Source organism: Xiphophorus maculatus, chromosome 3, assembly GCF_002775205.1.
Source record: "Xiphophorus maculatus strain JP 163 A chromosome 3, X_maculatus-5.0-male, whole genome shotgun sequence".
Classification (NCBI taxonomy): Eukaryota; Metazoa; Chordata; class Actinopteri; order Cyprinodontiformes; family Poeciliidae; genus Xiphophorus; species Xiphophorus maculatus.
The window spans coordinates 20,270,781-20,284,767 of record NC_036445.1 but is presented as its reverse complement, the minus strand read 5'-3'; the positions used below and the strand labels follow the sequence as shown (position 1 = coordinate 20,284,767).

The following is a 13,987-nucleotide window of genomic DNA, read 5'->3' as shown; positions in this document are numbered from 1 at the left end:
CGCTGTTGTCTCACGATCTGGCGGACCTCTTTTATAGGAGATATGGTTCTCAAAATCTGTTGGAGTTTAGTCTCATCTTAGCTCTTTATTAGCATTTATTTCCCCTCTTTTTCCATTTCTCCTTGGATTTTCCTGATGCTCTTCATGTGTCTGTTGTTCTGTTTTCTCAAACCTCTTGGTTCATTCTGTGTTCTTGTAATAAACCTCTGTTAAGTCTAATATGGTACCTAGCTAATGTTTGTTGTTGGGTCCATAAGAAAACACACTGAGACACTTACAACCTTCAACATGAATATCTATAATATTCTTTCTGAGCACTTGAGACAGTCCACACCTTTTCCTTTGTGTAATCTGTTTAATGTACTCAACAATACACTATTTTAGAAACCATCTGTAAAATAAATGACCAAACTTGTTTTCCCATACTAAGGCCATAAAGCATATTGTCAGTATATGTGTTTGGACAGATTAGTGACCATGCATACACAATATTAAATCTACTTTGCATACAAACTTAGAAATGCTAATGGTTAAGCCAAATAAAATCATTAAGGTATGTCTACACATTAAAACCGCATAACTAATGATAGATGTGAGTGTCTGAAATTGCCCTGTAGGAGAAATAAGAAATTTGACTTTGTTACATTTGTTGTTCAAGCTGTGATATAAAACAGGGAACTTAACTTTTCTTTCTTTCTCTTAAGAAACTCTGTGAGAAAATAATAAAAGAAAAACTTAACCTCGATTTGTCGAGTACCACAATGCTTGTTTGGTTTCAAATGCATTACTATGACTATAAAAGCTCCAGCGTCTCAATTAATTAGTTTTTGATTTTGCATGTTGTGTATGATTTATTTGGAGCACACATGTCTATCGGCTTTCAAGATCACATTGCAGTAAGAGAATCCAGGGGAACATTCTTAAAACATCCATACTACTAGCATGCAAAGAGAATAATAAATTAGTTTCTCCATTGAGGAGTGAACAGGAACAAATCATGCTAATAGTTGTGTAACATAAGCAAATCTGATGCATCCGACAATACAGCAGGGCAGAGGATTGATTGCAATCAACAGATTATAAGTATTTAGTCTTGCGTTGCCAGCAACAAATTACACTGCGGTGTAAACGCTGATAAATGCATGAGAAAAAAGACAAAGACTTAAATTTAATTTAAAAACCAAGAGAGTAAAGCAATTGACACTAAAACATAGACATGTTAAACCAATGGCATAAATGTAATTAGTTTTACACTAAGAAGTTGGCATAATTGAAGATGACAGACAAGTGTACTGTAATGCAATGCATCTAACTTTCTATCTAATATCTCTGTTAGTCTTCTCATTTCTACATCTCTTTGTTTTAGATGAGATAAATAAAAGCCTCTTTGCTGGGTTTTACTCCAGCCACTGATTTCAAATCTATATGCAGAAAGGATTGTTCTCACTTTCTGAATGGGAAATATTAATATCCTTCTGCTTTTCAGCCTGTTTGCTAAGGTCTCAATGGAAATTAGTTTGCATGGAATAAGCAGGCAATTAATATGCATGTTACACATTTGTGCTTTTCTAAAATGGCATTTCTTTTTCTGCAACCAGGGTCTCTGTCTCTGTAATGGTCCCAGTGTCTCTTCATAATAAAACTGAACTAAAAAAAACAAAAGAAAAAAATCAGCTGGTGACCTTTTAGTGATGCAACCTATTTTTTTTTAAGTTTCTTTATTTTAACAACTAAAACTAACAGGTTTATAAAATGTTGTTCCTATAATTAGATCCTGTTTCAAAGGATATTAATGGCCGTCATAATAATTTATACAACTTGAAGTTTTCATATTGTTTAAATCCTAATATCTTATCCCATGAGATATTACAACCACAAACATGTTCGAAGAACATTTGTGTGATAGACCAACAGATAGACCGACACTGAAAAGTAAATGACAAATGCTTTTCAAATGTTTTAATGTTCAATGTTTTTCACAACTGCTCTATTTATGCTTAAGCATCAGTCTATATATTAACAGTAAAAAAATATATTCCTTTAAATATTAAAGTTGTACATTTTACCCAGGTGTGTTTTGGTCTGCACTTAATATTTCATATTCATTTAAATAAACAATTTAACTATACTTAATTTCCACCATCAGCATGTTCACACTGAATTTTAAAATGAATTATTCTTTTTATTTTTTTTTTTGCAATAATATGTAACCTGACAATTTCTCGTCTGCTAAATGGGAAACTCTTCTTATTTAACAGAAGGGAATAATTCCACAAGAATTCAATACAATGTGAATTCTTGTGGTATTATTATGTCAAATGCTTACATGTCTTCGCATTAATGAGCTGTGGTTCACTTGGTCCTCCTGGGTAGAAAGCCGTCACTTGGACACTGTAATCCGTCCCGCTTAAAAGATTCAGGAGGAGAATTGAGTTCACATCTTCGTCTACTGTCGTCTCCAAAACTGGACTTTGAACTACAAAAAGGAAAAAACAAAACATGTATAAAAAGACAGAAAAAAGTAGAGTGGGCCAGAACTTTTAGTTTGATCAGGAAAAATAATGTAGGAACATGTAAACATTACTTTTGAAAAACAGAAAGAGAAATTTCTAAACCTACTGAGCAACAGATGTCACAGATTCCTGGATGAGCTCTTTTAAAAATGTATAAAACTAAGTAATTCAAGTTATTATGCTAACACACCATCCAGTGGAATAATCCTCATAAAATACAGATTGAGTTGTGTCTGTGCCAACATACACCAAAAGTCTCTTCCAGTCTAGCTGTGTATATGTGTGAAATTGAAGGTCTGTGTGGGACTTTTCTTTTTCTTCAACATTCCTAAAAATAATATCAATGCAGCACGTTTGCCTGTACCTGCTCCTCTGAGGTAAAATAATTGCTTTTAGGTAATTGAAAACAGTTGGAAACTATAAAATACTGGATCCATGGCTTGGTGAAGTAATTAGCAGCATACGCAGAACAGAACAGCTAAAATGGTCATTTAATGACGTCTCAATGAAAGAGTGGAGAGGATGCACATATCTTTGTGCTACAATGCTGGTTTTTTTAAGCTTTAAACTTTCTGCTTTGGATCTCAGTCTGTGTGTGTGTGTGTGTGTGTGTGTGTGTGTGTGTGTGTACCATGAATGGGCCGGTAGGCAATTCTGTAACCTTCTGTCGGAGACTGAGGCAGATCCCAGGAGACCCTGAAGTGGTTGTACGACTCCTCTGACACACGTAGATTTTCAGGAGACAAGAGAGGCACTACCAAAGCAACAAAAACAAAAAGGCGAACTTGACTTGAATGCTGCAGAGAAGGACTGCATGTTTTCTGATTGCACACGGAATGATTTGATTCTGAATTTTATTGCTTAAACAGCCACTAAAATTCAAGTTTCACTGAGTCTTTGCAGAGAGCAAATGACTTCATGCATCCAGTATGGCCAGTTTGTTCATTTGTTTAAGAAATAAACAAAAATCTCTTGACCTTTTTACAGATTTTACAGAGCACATCCATAAAGAAGTTATTCATTTATAGTACCAGCACAGGACTATTTGCAAAAAAAATTGAAAAGCTGAACAGTTTAACTTTTCTAGAAGCTGTATGGAGAGTGGTTAAGAATGCCAGGGGAAGAACTGGCTAAGCTTTGGTTGTAACATGAATCATTTTCTTCCCGATGCAAACGAAAAATAGTTGCAAGGTTGTAAAACTCTTTAGCTCTTGATTTATGGGGGCTTTAACCCTCAAACTCTCTAAGTGCTTTCACAGTATATGTCTTTGTTGTAATTTATGACTATAGTCTGGGACAATGGCAGTTTAATTTGACTGATGATTATTTATGGCATTCTAATCTTAAAATATGACATGTTTAATCTGATGTTTTATTTTGCTGCATAACAAAGAGACAATCTGTGCTACTCAAAAAAAAGGTTGAACAATGGTAAAGAGAGTCAATTGGACTAATTTAATCATTTCATTATTTAAGGAGCTGCTGGAACAACGAGGAGTTCTTATTAAGACAATTAGAAAAGCATCAGTATTTCTCATCACCTTAATTCATATTCTCCATCCGGCACATAAATTAACATAAATTGTACGAAGTGCAAATTAGCATTCTGCTTAGAGCAAATAAATTCTTCATTATCTTTCAGCCTATTCTCCTAAACTGAAACCTGCATATTTCATTCACAGAAAACACAGAAACCTTGAAATAACCTCACAGGTTAATAATTCATAACATGCATGAATATTAAACTAGTGGCAATGAAATATGAAATTATTACTCCTGGAGAATTTTGGCTGAGTTGTTTTACTTTCCGACAACAAAAAAAGTAATTTATTCCAAAAACTATAAATTGATTGGCAGAAAATGTAGCGACAAAAAGAGAGCGGCCAGCAGCAACAGCAGAAAGTGCAACAAAGCTCCTTGAATTTTATTTTATTAATTTTATCTCCTGAAGAATCTAATATTAATAAAAAGTTAAAGAAAAAAGCAAAGAAAATGTCATGGTAAAATACATAATATAAGAAATATGGTGTGTATAACATATCAGGATTGTAGTTATGAAAGTGCAAATACAAAATTCATAAACAGTTTTACCCATAAGAACATCTTGTCACATGAAATGGATGCATCATCAAACTGCTTTTCATCAATGATGCGGCATCTCAGATCAGAAGCGGCACAGTTTTCATTACCTCTATGGTTAATGCAGAGGTGTGGGTTTAAATTTTAGAGACTTGTCTTGTAATCATAAAGGTGGGGCCATTTTGAAGGATGATGCTGCCACAGAGCAAACAGTAAAACATTTCTTCTGGAAAGGTAGATCGATTCACAGAAAGGTCCAGCAGCAGTCTTGATCTTGACTAAATTGAACATTTATAATGGATATGAAAGAAAGTACATAATAAAGCTCCAATCTGCAAAACTCAATTACTACAAGGTAAGAAAACCAACCTAGTTGAAATTTTTTAATTATTTTTTTTTATGTGAAGTCCAGCTCTTTAAGTTTAAGCAGTCAAACATGAAAGCCACAACATGAGCTTCGTTTCTGGCTTCACAGATATTATTTATGCATTTGTGTTTCCATAATTTATAGTTTATTTTCATCAAATCTAAAACAAGTCCTGATAATTCACTCAAGCGCTGTGATGCCATGTTTTTGTGAGACGGGGTGTGTTTGTGTTTTCAGGATATTTAGGCTTACATGTAGAACCCAAAGCAGAAGCACTGATGCCATCTTGTCCATCAAGGTACACTGGTGTGACCGTCACTTTGTACTGCGTGTCTGGTAGTAAAGACTGGAGCAACATACTTTTCTGACCGCCACCAACGGATATCTAGATACAAAAAAAAAGAAGATATAAGACATTATTAGGAGTTCTGCAGATCCACATTGTGCCTGGTTTTACTCCTGAATTCCAGGTTGGAGAGACGATTGAGGTGAAAAAAAAAACTTATGATCAAGTTCTTTAGAAAGTCTACAAATGGATGTGTCTCAAGTGGGTGTAGTATAATACTACCATTAGAGTATGGACAAATTAAACAGTATTTTTTGTAAAAATTAGATAGCATGAGATACATTTTAACTGTCTTTGTAGATGTTACAGCCAGCCCAGAGTTTCTGTTAATCCTGCTGTGGTCTTAAGAGACAGAGTAATTTGGACCTCACAAGATTTTTACTCTGTGTGCAGTCCAGCAAGGTTGAACTAACCACGCATGCACTTTTGCAAGTTATATTTTGTGTTGTTTCAGGAACTGACGGTCTGACAGGACAACCCCCAATCAACGTCTGAAAATATGAGCAGTTTCCAGACAGCAGTCTCATGTACATGTAGCTTCACTGGGGGAAGTGAGCTGAACACAGAACAAGCCTTCGTACAACAAATCATAGCATTCATTCATTTGGAAAAATTAGCATTAAAAATGTTTGAGTAAATTTAAAAATAAATGTGTTTTTGATTTTTACAAGGCTATTGATGAAAGGAAACAGCATTTAATAGTAAGTGAAGCTGTCCACTGTTAAGAAATTATTATTTTTTTATTATCCTCAACAACATGAACAAAGAGTAAACACTAAAGCTACAGCTTAAAACATCCTTTATTTATCAGCAGACAGGTTTAAGCATTTCTCTCGTGTTGTTATTGACTGTTTTACTTTCCAGTGGTGTTTTTTAGTTTTTGTGTTTTTGCTCTTTTCTCAGCTGCCCTCCATCTGTGTTCCCACTGAGGCAAATGGCTACAGAAAAGATAATGGTCTGTCTTCTGGCTTGGCCTGGCCTCTCCATCTTCTGTGGCTCTGACACCACATCGGGAAATTAAAAGAGAGAAAGGGGGAGGTGGAGAGAGAGAAAAGTCACGAGGGAGAGAATCAGAGAAACATGGAGGCAAGGGGACAGAAGGGTGGAAGGCCTGTGCGGACGTGTTTGGGTGAGCATTAGTGATCAGGGTCAGTACATGACACTGAGCTCAAGGGCTCTTCAGAGGGACAGGGGATCAGGAGAAGAGGCTGAGTGGACTGCAGCTAGAAGTGTAATCAGTTTTCTGGCTGCACTGCATGACCCTGCAGTGACGTCTGTAGTGCAATCCATGAGGCTGGAGGTTTGAAATAACAACGGTTTTCCTCTAGACGCTACTTCAGTGTGGTCTGCTTCATATGTTTGTTGTTCAGAATTGTCCAGGGGAAATATCTCTGAATGATTCACAAGCATCGGGTTCAGTGCGATAATGCCCACAAGGACAAAACCTACACATATTTGGAGATGTCTCACAAATCGCAGAAAGAGTGCAAAACATAAAAACACAGATCAGCCTCGACAAATGCTGTTTTGGTCCATATCTTCCTGAAACCATGACAGCTCACAACATTAATAACTTACAGTTTCCTCCTCTTGGTTTGCACTGAGGTCAGTGTAGGAAATCCTGTAGCTCTCTACATCAGTGTCTTCCAGCTCCCAGGATGCCTCTAAGCTTTGGGTGGTCTCATCACTCAGGTAAAGGTTTTTCACAGCCTTACGTGTCACTGTGGCATCACAGAGAAAACCTGTTTAACTCATTTAAAGCAAAAGGCATGTACAAATCCCTTAACATTTCAAATAATTATGAATTAGGTAAGTAGACATTAAGTCCAACATAAAATGTACTCTACATAAGTCCATAGCAACATTATTCAAACAGCCGTTTTTAGATATCTTTTCGATAAGCAGGGATGGACAATGACAATGAGAAGAGCAAAAACAAAATGTACAGATTCATGCTTTGTTTAAAAACTTTATTCACAGGGAAGAAAGTTATTTGATCTCACTATTGACCGTTTATCGGATTAAACGAGTGGCACATATCTGTTTGCAAACAGATTCATTTACTCTTTATAAGTCAATGAATCAAGTTAAAAAACTTGCTTCTGATTTCTTTTAATGGCACTAGAGTAACGGCAACCTTAGCCCAACGCCCAGCCCTTCTTGAAAGATGGACATGTGCTGGCAGGACTATTAAAAGAAGAGTTCAAACAGTCATATATAGCTAAACTAAAAAAAAAAAAATTACTCTGAATGATTTTAGCACAGATTGTGTGTCACAGTGAGCCACCTCTTGCTGGATGTGTTTGGATGTTTCCATACATGCCCCAGATATATTAAAAAAAAGCTTCCACTCATGATGTATTGCAATAACACACAGTTCCACCTTTGGCACTTACCTGTGGTTGTGGTATGAATCGTTGTTGTTATAGCCACTGGAGAATTACAGAAAGTAGAAATCAGAGAATGTATTACTGCTAAACAATGCCCTGTGCCAATAACTAAGCCAATTAGAGAGGAACCTGTAACTAATCGTTGTGAGCAGAAATAGATTTCCTTCTGCTAAGATGAGGCAAAAATCAACAACGCAAATGTCTTGATGAATGTCAACACTTTGGCTCACAAATTGAAAGTTTTGCATCAAAAAATGGGGAGAAGGGAATAGTTATGAGAATCAAACCAGAAGAGTCATGCATTTTAAAGACATATGTCGATTCATTTAAAAGCAGCGTGTTAAAAGTGAGTCTGTTGACACTTACATGTGGTTTCTATGACAGAGACCGTGTCGCTCTCAGATTCATCTTCAAATATGGCCGTTAACAGGACTTCATATTTAGTGGAGGGACTGAGACCGTCGAGAGTGTATCTGTTCTCACTTCCACTCAAAATCACCTACGATTAAAAAAAAACAGACATTCGAATATAATAGTTCATTTTCATCAGTACAAGACATTTAATTTCGCTCTCTTGCTGAATAAAATTGTTTAACAGACTCTGTCAAAACAGGATAATTCACAATTTATGGGATTTTGCTAACATTTTAAAAATATTTTCAGGTGGAAACATCCAGATTCCATTCCATTTTAAAATAATCATATTAAATCTAAGATTTTTTTTTCTCAAACTGATATCTGCTTATTCATTTTTAACTAGAAATGTTCATCCACTCTTTCAAGCTGAACACTATGGCCAAAACTCAACTAAATTAATCTTCATCCAGCAATTCTGCACTCTTCTGCAAATCACTACAGGGTTTGCTGGCAGTGTGGTTCTTCCATTAAGGGCACACTAAGAAAGCTCCTCCAATATGTGCGTCACCATAAATTGTGCTTACAAGGCAAGACAGCACACAATATTGGGTTCACAAGAATTAGATACGATTTCAGCAATAGTTCTGAGAAAACAAAGTATAATTTTTTTTTTCAGAAGTAAATGTTTTTCCATCTCTGAACTATGTTTTAAAAAAATCTGTGATCAGTTTAGATTTGAATCTGTATGCTAACCTGAAGTGCATGTATTTTCTAGACACATAGTGCCTTTTTATAGCACAATCAACTCACTATGTTACCTTCAGTTGTTATAAAAAATGCTGTATAAATCAAACATAACTTTAAAGCAATCTGACTTCGCAATTTGACATCTTGAAATTGGCCACTGTCTCTTTAAGAAGCTCCTGCTCTTTTCAACACTCCAACTTCAGAATGTCAGTACAATAATGCTTCTTGTTATACCGTTTACAATCGTTTTCAGAAGTGTTGGGCTGAGAAGTAGTTCTGACGATGAGCTCAGCAGATGTAAAGTTCCAGCAGGTGTTTGGTAATTGCTGCTGCCACTAGTCTGTAAGAGCTGGAGGGAAGGGGAGCTCTTGAAACAGAGGCTCAGCTTGGCAACTGCAGCTCCAAGGAGGAGCTTTGTGAGAGCAAGCTTTTAGGCACCTGAATGGTTGAGATGGAGGATTCAACGATTTCTCAAATATGCATTAAAAGAATGAAAGCAACGCTTGTGGTATGTTTTTGACGAGGGAATAGCATCGTAACATCATATAAAGCTCAAAAAGCTCAATCCACACCAAATATTTGACTTTACACAACACACAATCTGCCCACTCTTTTAAAAACTGTTCAATATTTTAGCAGGTCTTAGAAGTCAAAGCATTTTATATCTTGAACAAGAAACAATTAAATACAATCCATAATCCTTGAAGAATTTTGGCCTTTAAACCACCCATCAACTTCATTGCCATTTAGCACAACCAAAGTTGTTAGTATTATAACGATGCACAAATCTGGTGGAACCTCATTCTCTATTTCCTGGACATTCACGTAAGCAGCAGAAAGCTGGTTCAGGGCACAAATGACATCTTTCTCTTTTTGTTTTTCCAAGCATCACCCTGTGACATGAAGCTGCCCTAGGCAGTGAGCCATATCGCTTCTATCAAAAACTGTCACTCCATGATGGAAGCATCTGCTTGATGAGGCCACCGTGACTAAACTCCTCCATAAAAGGCATCAATAAAACACAAAGATGTCCAGAATTGATGCACTCTGGACCCTCCCAGGAACTGAAGTTCCTATCTATAAAAGGATGTAAAAAGAATCTGAGATAGAGGCTTCAATTCAAAGTCTGACTTGTTACTTTATAATTGGATTATTGTTTCTTTATACACATCATAACCTTTAACTCCTTGCTGCAATGAAATAAAACAGCTGCTGCTACAAATGACAAAGAACCTAACATTTATTTTTTATGAAGAGAGGTTGAGCTGTACAATACCAATAATAAATAGTTAATAAATTACTGAATCGTAATTTCAACATTCACATGCATGAGCATCCATGCAGGTGTAAGGGTTTTGGGTGGAGGAGTTTTTCTGTAGCATCACAAAAGTGGAAGGAAGGTCGGGGAGTACTACATTACAGCTATGTGACTGTCTTTTGCATTCAATTTATTGTGCTTAATCACCTCTCAAATTCAACACTAAGAGGAAATTAATCGGTGTGTGTGTGTGTGTGTGTGTGTGTGCACGAGCATGTGCTGAGAATGTGACCGAGAAAAAGAGTAAACCACATGTATCACTTTCTCTTTAGGCTGTCAGTATCCCCAGCTTATCTCTTCAATTCCCCAGGGTGGCATTTTCAGCTCTGATGACTCTGAGCAAAACACACATTAACACACACAACATACACACCCCTCCACACAAACCCGGGACTCTATCATTGCTTCGCAGCTGTCTCAAAACCCCAGATCGTGGTAATAAAACACCCGAGCCATTAATGTCTAGTTTTATTCAGCTTTCATATTCAACCATGCCACGGGTTTTAGCTGTACTACCAGTAATGGTCTTAAGCTTCTGTGTAAGTCATTGGACTAGAGACTTCCCTCTCTCAAAGCATATGGAGCAAAGCCATTTATTCATCTACATACAAGAAGAGAAGTGGACTAAATCAACCACGTTGTTGACAAAACATATGTAAATGGCTCGGTCATGGCAGTTTCTACTAAATATATCAAATATCTGTTTTCACAAATCCTTTTCAAGGAGTGTGCAAAATACTGGATTGGATTTTAGGAGAGGCAAGTTTAAGGTACATTTATTTCAGCACAAAACAATTCAAAGGACACATTTCACTTTTACTAACCTCCTTTGTGTCACCACCAGAGAATGGTGCCCAGGAGAGTCTGTAGAGAGCAATGTCTGTGGCTGAGTGATCCCAGCTGACTTTAAAGCTGCCAGTGTAGACATCACTGGAGCGCAGATTCAGCGGACCAGGAACCGGAGCTGAAACAAACAGTGAAGTTCTCTTTCTGCTGCTGTTTTCAATGATGTTGTGTTCATAATGCTGCAAGGTTATATGAAGATGTTTGTTGAATCACTTACACTCTGTATTCATCTTACATGAGTTATTTTTTCACTTCCTTAATGTGAACTCTACTCTTCCTGGTCCACTCCATTACCTACGTCTCCACTCCACAAATTTTAAAGTGCTTGCATATTCATTTCAGGACATAAAACCCCTTTTCATAAACGTGGTCCATTAAACAAAGTTTGCTAGTAGATAAATAAAATCCTATATGGTCTTAAAAGGACTGCATATTTTAGTAGTTGCTCACCACACATACATTTTTTGAGCTGATGCAGCACTTAAGGCTAACTGCTTGTAGCTCAAAGGGATATTCCTACAAATCAATATGTGTTAGTGAGATGAAATAGTAAGGGACAGTAAAATTACCTTTTTATGTGACTGAGCGATAATGCTGAAGTGTAAATGGGGTTGGCAGGAAGCCAAGATGGCAGAAGGACCAGTAAAGGTTATAAAACCCAGCACCATTTGGCGTTAAGAGAAATCGTTAACGTTCTAATGATATTGATCAAGCTGTTTGTTGTAAACTGAGACAAATTTTCCTCAGCAAATTAAAACCCGCACTCTCCATAAAGTGAATGATTAAATAGATAGCAAAAATAAATATACTTAACACACTAAGCGTTGGTAGCATGGGTAATTAGGAGAAATGTTTAGTACGATGTGCTAATATTTGTTATGGGGAGTTAGATGAACTAATTTTATAACAAAAGATAATAGATTTTGTTATCCAACTGTATAGAAAAGTACTAACCTGTCATTAAAGTGTGATGAAATATTAGCAAAAACTACATAAACAAAAAATAACCTTTACAAATAGTTTAAAATATTTTTTTTTTAACAAGAGATAGCATGAGAAGTTGTTAATAGTGGAAGCTATTACAAAAATTACTTGCCACTTAACATATATAAACATCTGTGATTCTTGTTTTTAAAAGTTAACCGGATAATGTTGTTTGACAGTGGATTAATGGCTAAATTGACAACCAAAATGTGCACAAATGTTGCAATATAAATAAAAAGGCTATAACACTTAAAGTCGTTTAATCTACTGAAGAGTTACATTTCCTTGCACAAATGCAAGAGGTGCATTTCTATTCCGCCTCCTTTCTAGGTCTAATTCCCTAGAAAACATCCAGTGAAATCAATTGTCTCCAAATTATATAATTAGTAAATGGAGTTCACATGCAACATTTGTGTGCACTTTACAAATGTTACATTTATGGAAAAATGGCAAGAGAAGAGTGGTGAATTAAAGCCATGAGAAGGCCTGTTAAAAGTTTGTAGCAATCCATGTGTCAAAAAAAGCAAATGTGAAAGAAAGATATTTGGCCAAAATGATGAACAAAATATAACCTTTTGCCCAAGTTTGCCTGCAGTGTTATGCAGTTTCTTTCAGTAAAAATGGTCAGAGCAGATAGGAAAATAGACTAAACTAAATACAGCCCAGTACAGGAAGAAAACCTGCAAGAGGTTGCAAAACACTTCAGACTGGGGTGCAGGTTCAGCTTCCAGCAGAGCAACAACGTACAAAAAAACTGACCATTGGCATGACTGGGATAAAATCTGAGTCTCTAAATGTGCGAAGACGAATAATCCAAAAGACTAGCAGTGGAAGGGGGTTCTGCAAACCATGGAATTATGGGGGCTGTATACAAAAATACACCACTCTCCTTACATTTTTATTTGTAAAGAACTTAAAAAAAAACAAGAATGAGTTTTTTTTTTCTCTTCGCAATTAAAATTTTCAATAACTAATAGAGGCAAGTTATCATGTAACATGACTTAGTTTTAATATTGATTCATAAAACGTATCCTACAGATAAATGATTAAAAAACAGTGATGACTTATTGCCTATATGTCGTGATGCACAGTGAAGGTTTCTTACTGGTTGTGAAGCCATCAGTGAGTGGTTCTGACTGGCCCTCATTGTACAAAGCAAAGATGGCCACCGAGTACTCCATGAGGGACGCCAGCTCACTGAGGTCATACGAATTCACTGGGCCCACCTTCGCCTGCATAAAGCAAATACCTGCATGGTAACTTTAAGATAGCAAAAATTAAAACATTCAATCAGAGTAGGTAAAATCACAGAAGTAATTTTAATACAAAAGAATCGAGGGATCAAGAACATTTAAAAAGAATAAATTGGACGTTCACAGCCTTTGGGTTTCTGAAATTATCTTTAAACAGAGAGAAGCAAACACACCTCCTTTGTGACCAGTCCGTCTGTCATGACCCACATGATGCGGTAACCTTTCACCCCATCAGGCGGTGAATCCCAGCTGATGTGGGCGGAGTTATGAGTGATGTCTGAAAACTGGAGATTCCTGGGAGGGCTCAGAGGTACTGGCAAAAAAATAAAAGCAAATATGACAGCATGAAAGACACTTGGAAACCTGACATGTTTTACATGCTTACCAACCCAAGGCTGTTGAAGACAACTTTATCATGACATTACAGGGACTCTAAATTAATCTTTTAGCCTGCAGATGAGTCTGCATTTATCAAACTACAAATGCAAAGCTGATGTTTATGAAGTTGCTATACAATTTGTATTATTGGGAATGATTCAATTCTGCTCATTTGAGTTGAATGCAGCCTTGTTCTTAATACAAGATGACTTCTGCCACTTGGCAACATCCTATAATGTTTTAGAAGTATAACCTCAGAAATGGCAACCAGAAGGTTTAAGCATAATAGTTTATTTTCAGCTTTAGCGGTGATAACGTGGCATGAATTCCTCCATGTCTGATGACATCAAGGTAGGGTAGCTTGTGCGTGCTGCAGTGCTGACCCACAGAACCGTCAAAGAAGAACCCA

At 36.5% G+C, this 13,987-nt stretch overlaps 1 protein-coding gene across 4 annotated transcripts in view; it reads right to left on the bottom strand.

The window, feature by feature from the left end:
- The window catches only part of LOC102216744 (collagen alpha-1(XIV) chain), a 122,086-nt gene that overhangs the window by 61,903 nt on the left and 46,196 nt on the right, over window positions 1-13,987 (bottom strand). For 3 of the 4 annotated variants that reach the window (XM_023331258.1, XM_023331259.1, XM_023331261.1), the window contains exons 14-22: window positions 13,374-13,513; window positions 13,053-13,179; window positions 10,942-11,081; window positions 8,062-8,194; window positions 7,702-7,737; window positions 6,884-7,026; window positions 5,212-5,344; window positions 3,145-3,267; window positions 2,327-2,476 (exon numbers count right to left, since the gene is read on the bottom strand). In XM_023331258.1, the coding sequence (XP_023187026.1) occupies window positions 2,327-2,476; window positions 3,145-3,267; window positions 5,212-5,344; window positions 6,884-7,026; window positions 7,702-7,737; window positions 8,062-8,194; window positions 10,942-11,081; window positions 13,053-13,179; window positions 13,374-13,513 (1,125 nt within the window). The remainder of the gene's footprint in view (window positions 1-2,326; window positions 2,477-3,144; window positions 3,268-5,211; window positions 5,345-6,883; window positions 7,027-7,701; window positions 7,738-8,061; window positions 8,195-10,941; window positions 11,082-13,052; window positions 13,180-13,373; window positions 13,514-13,987) is intronic. The other variant, XM_023331260.1, reaches the window with a different exon arrangement.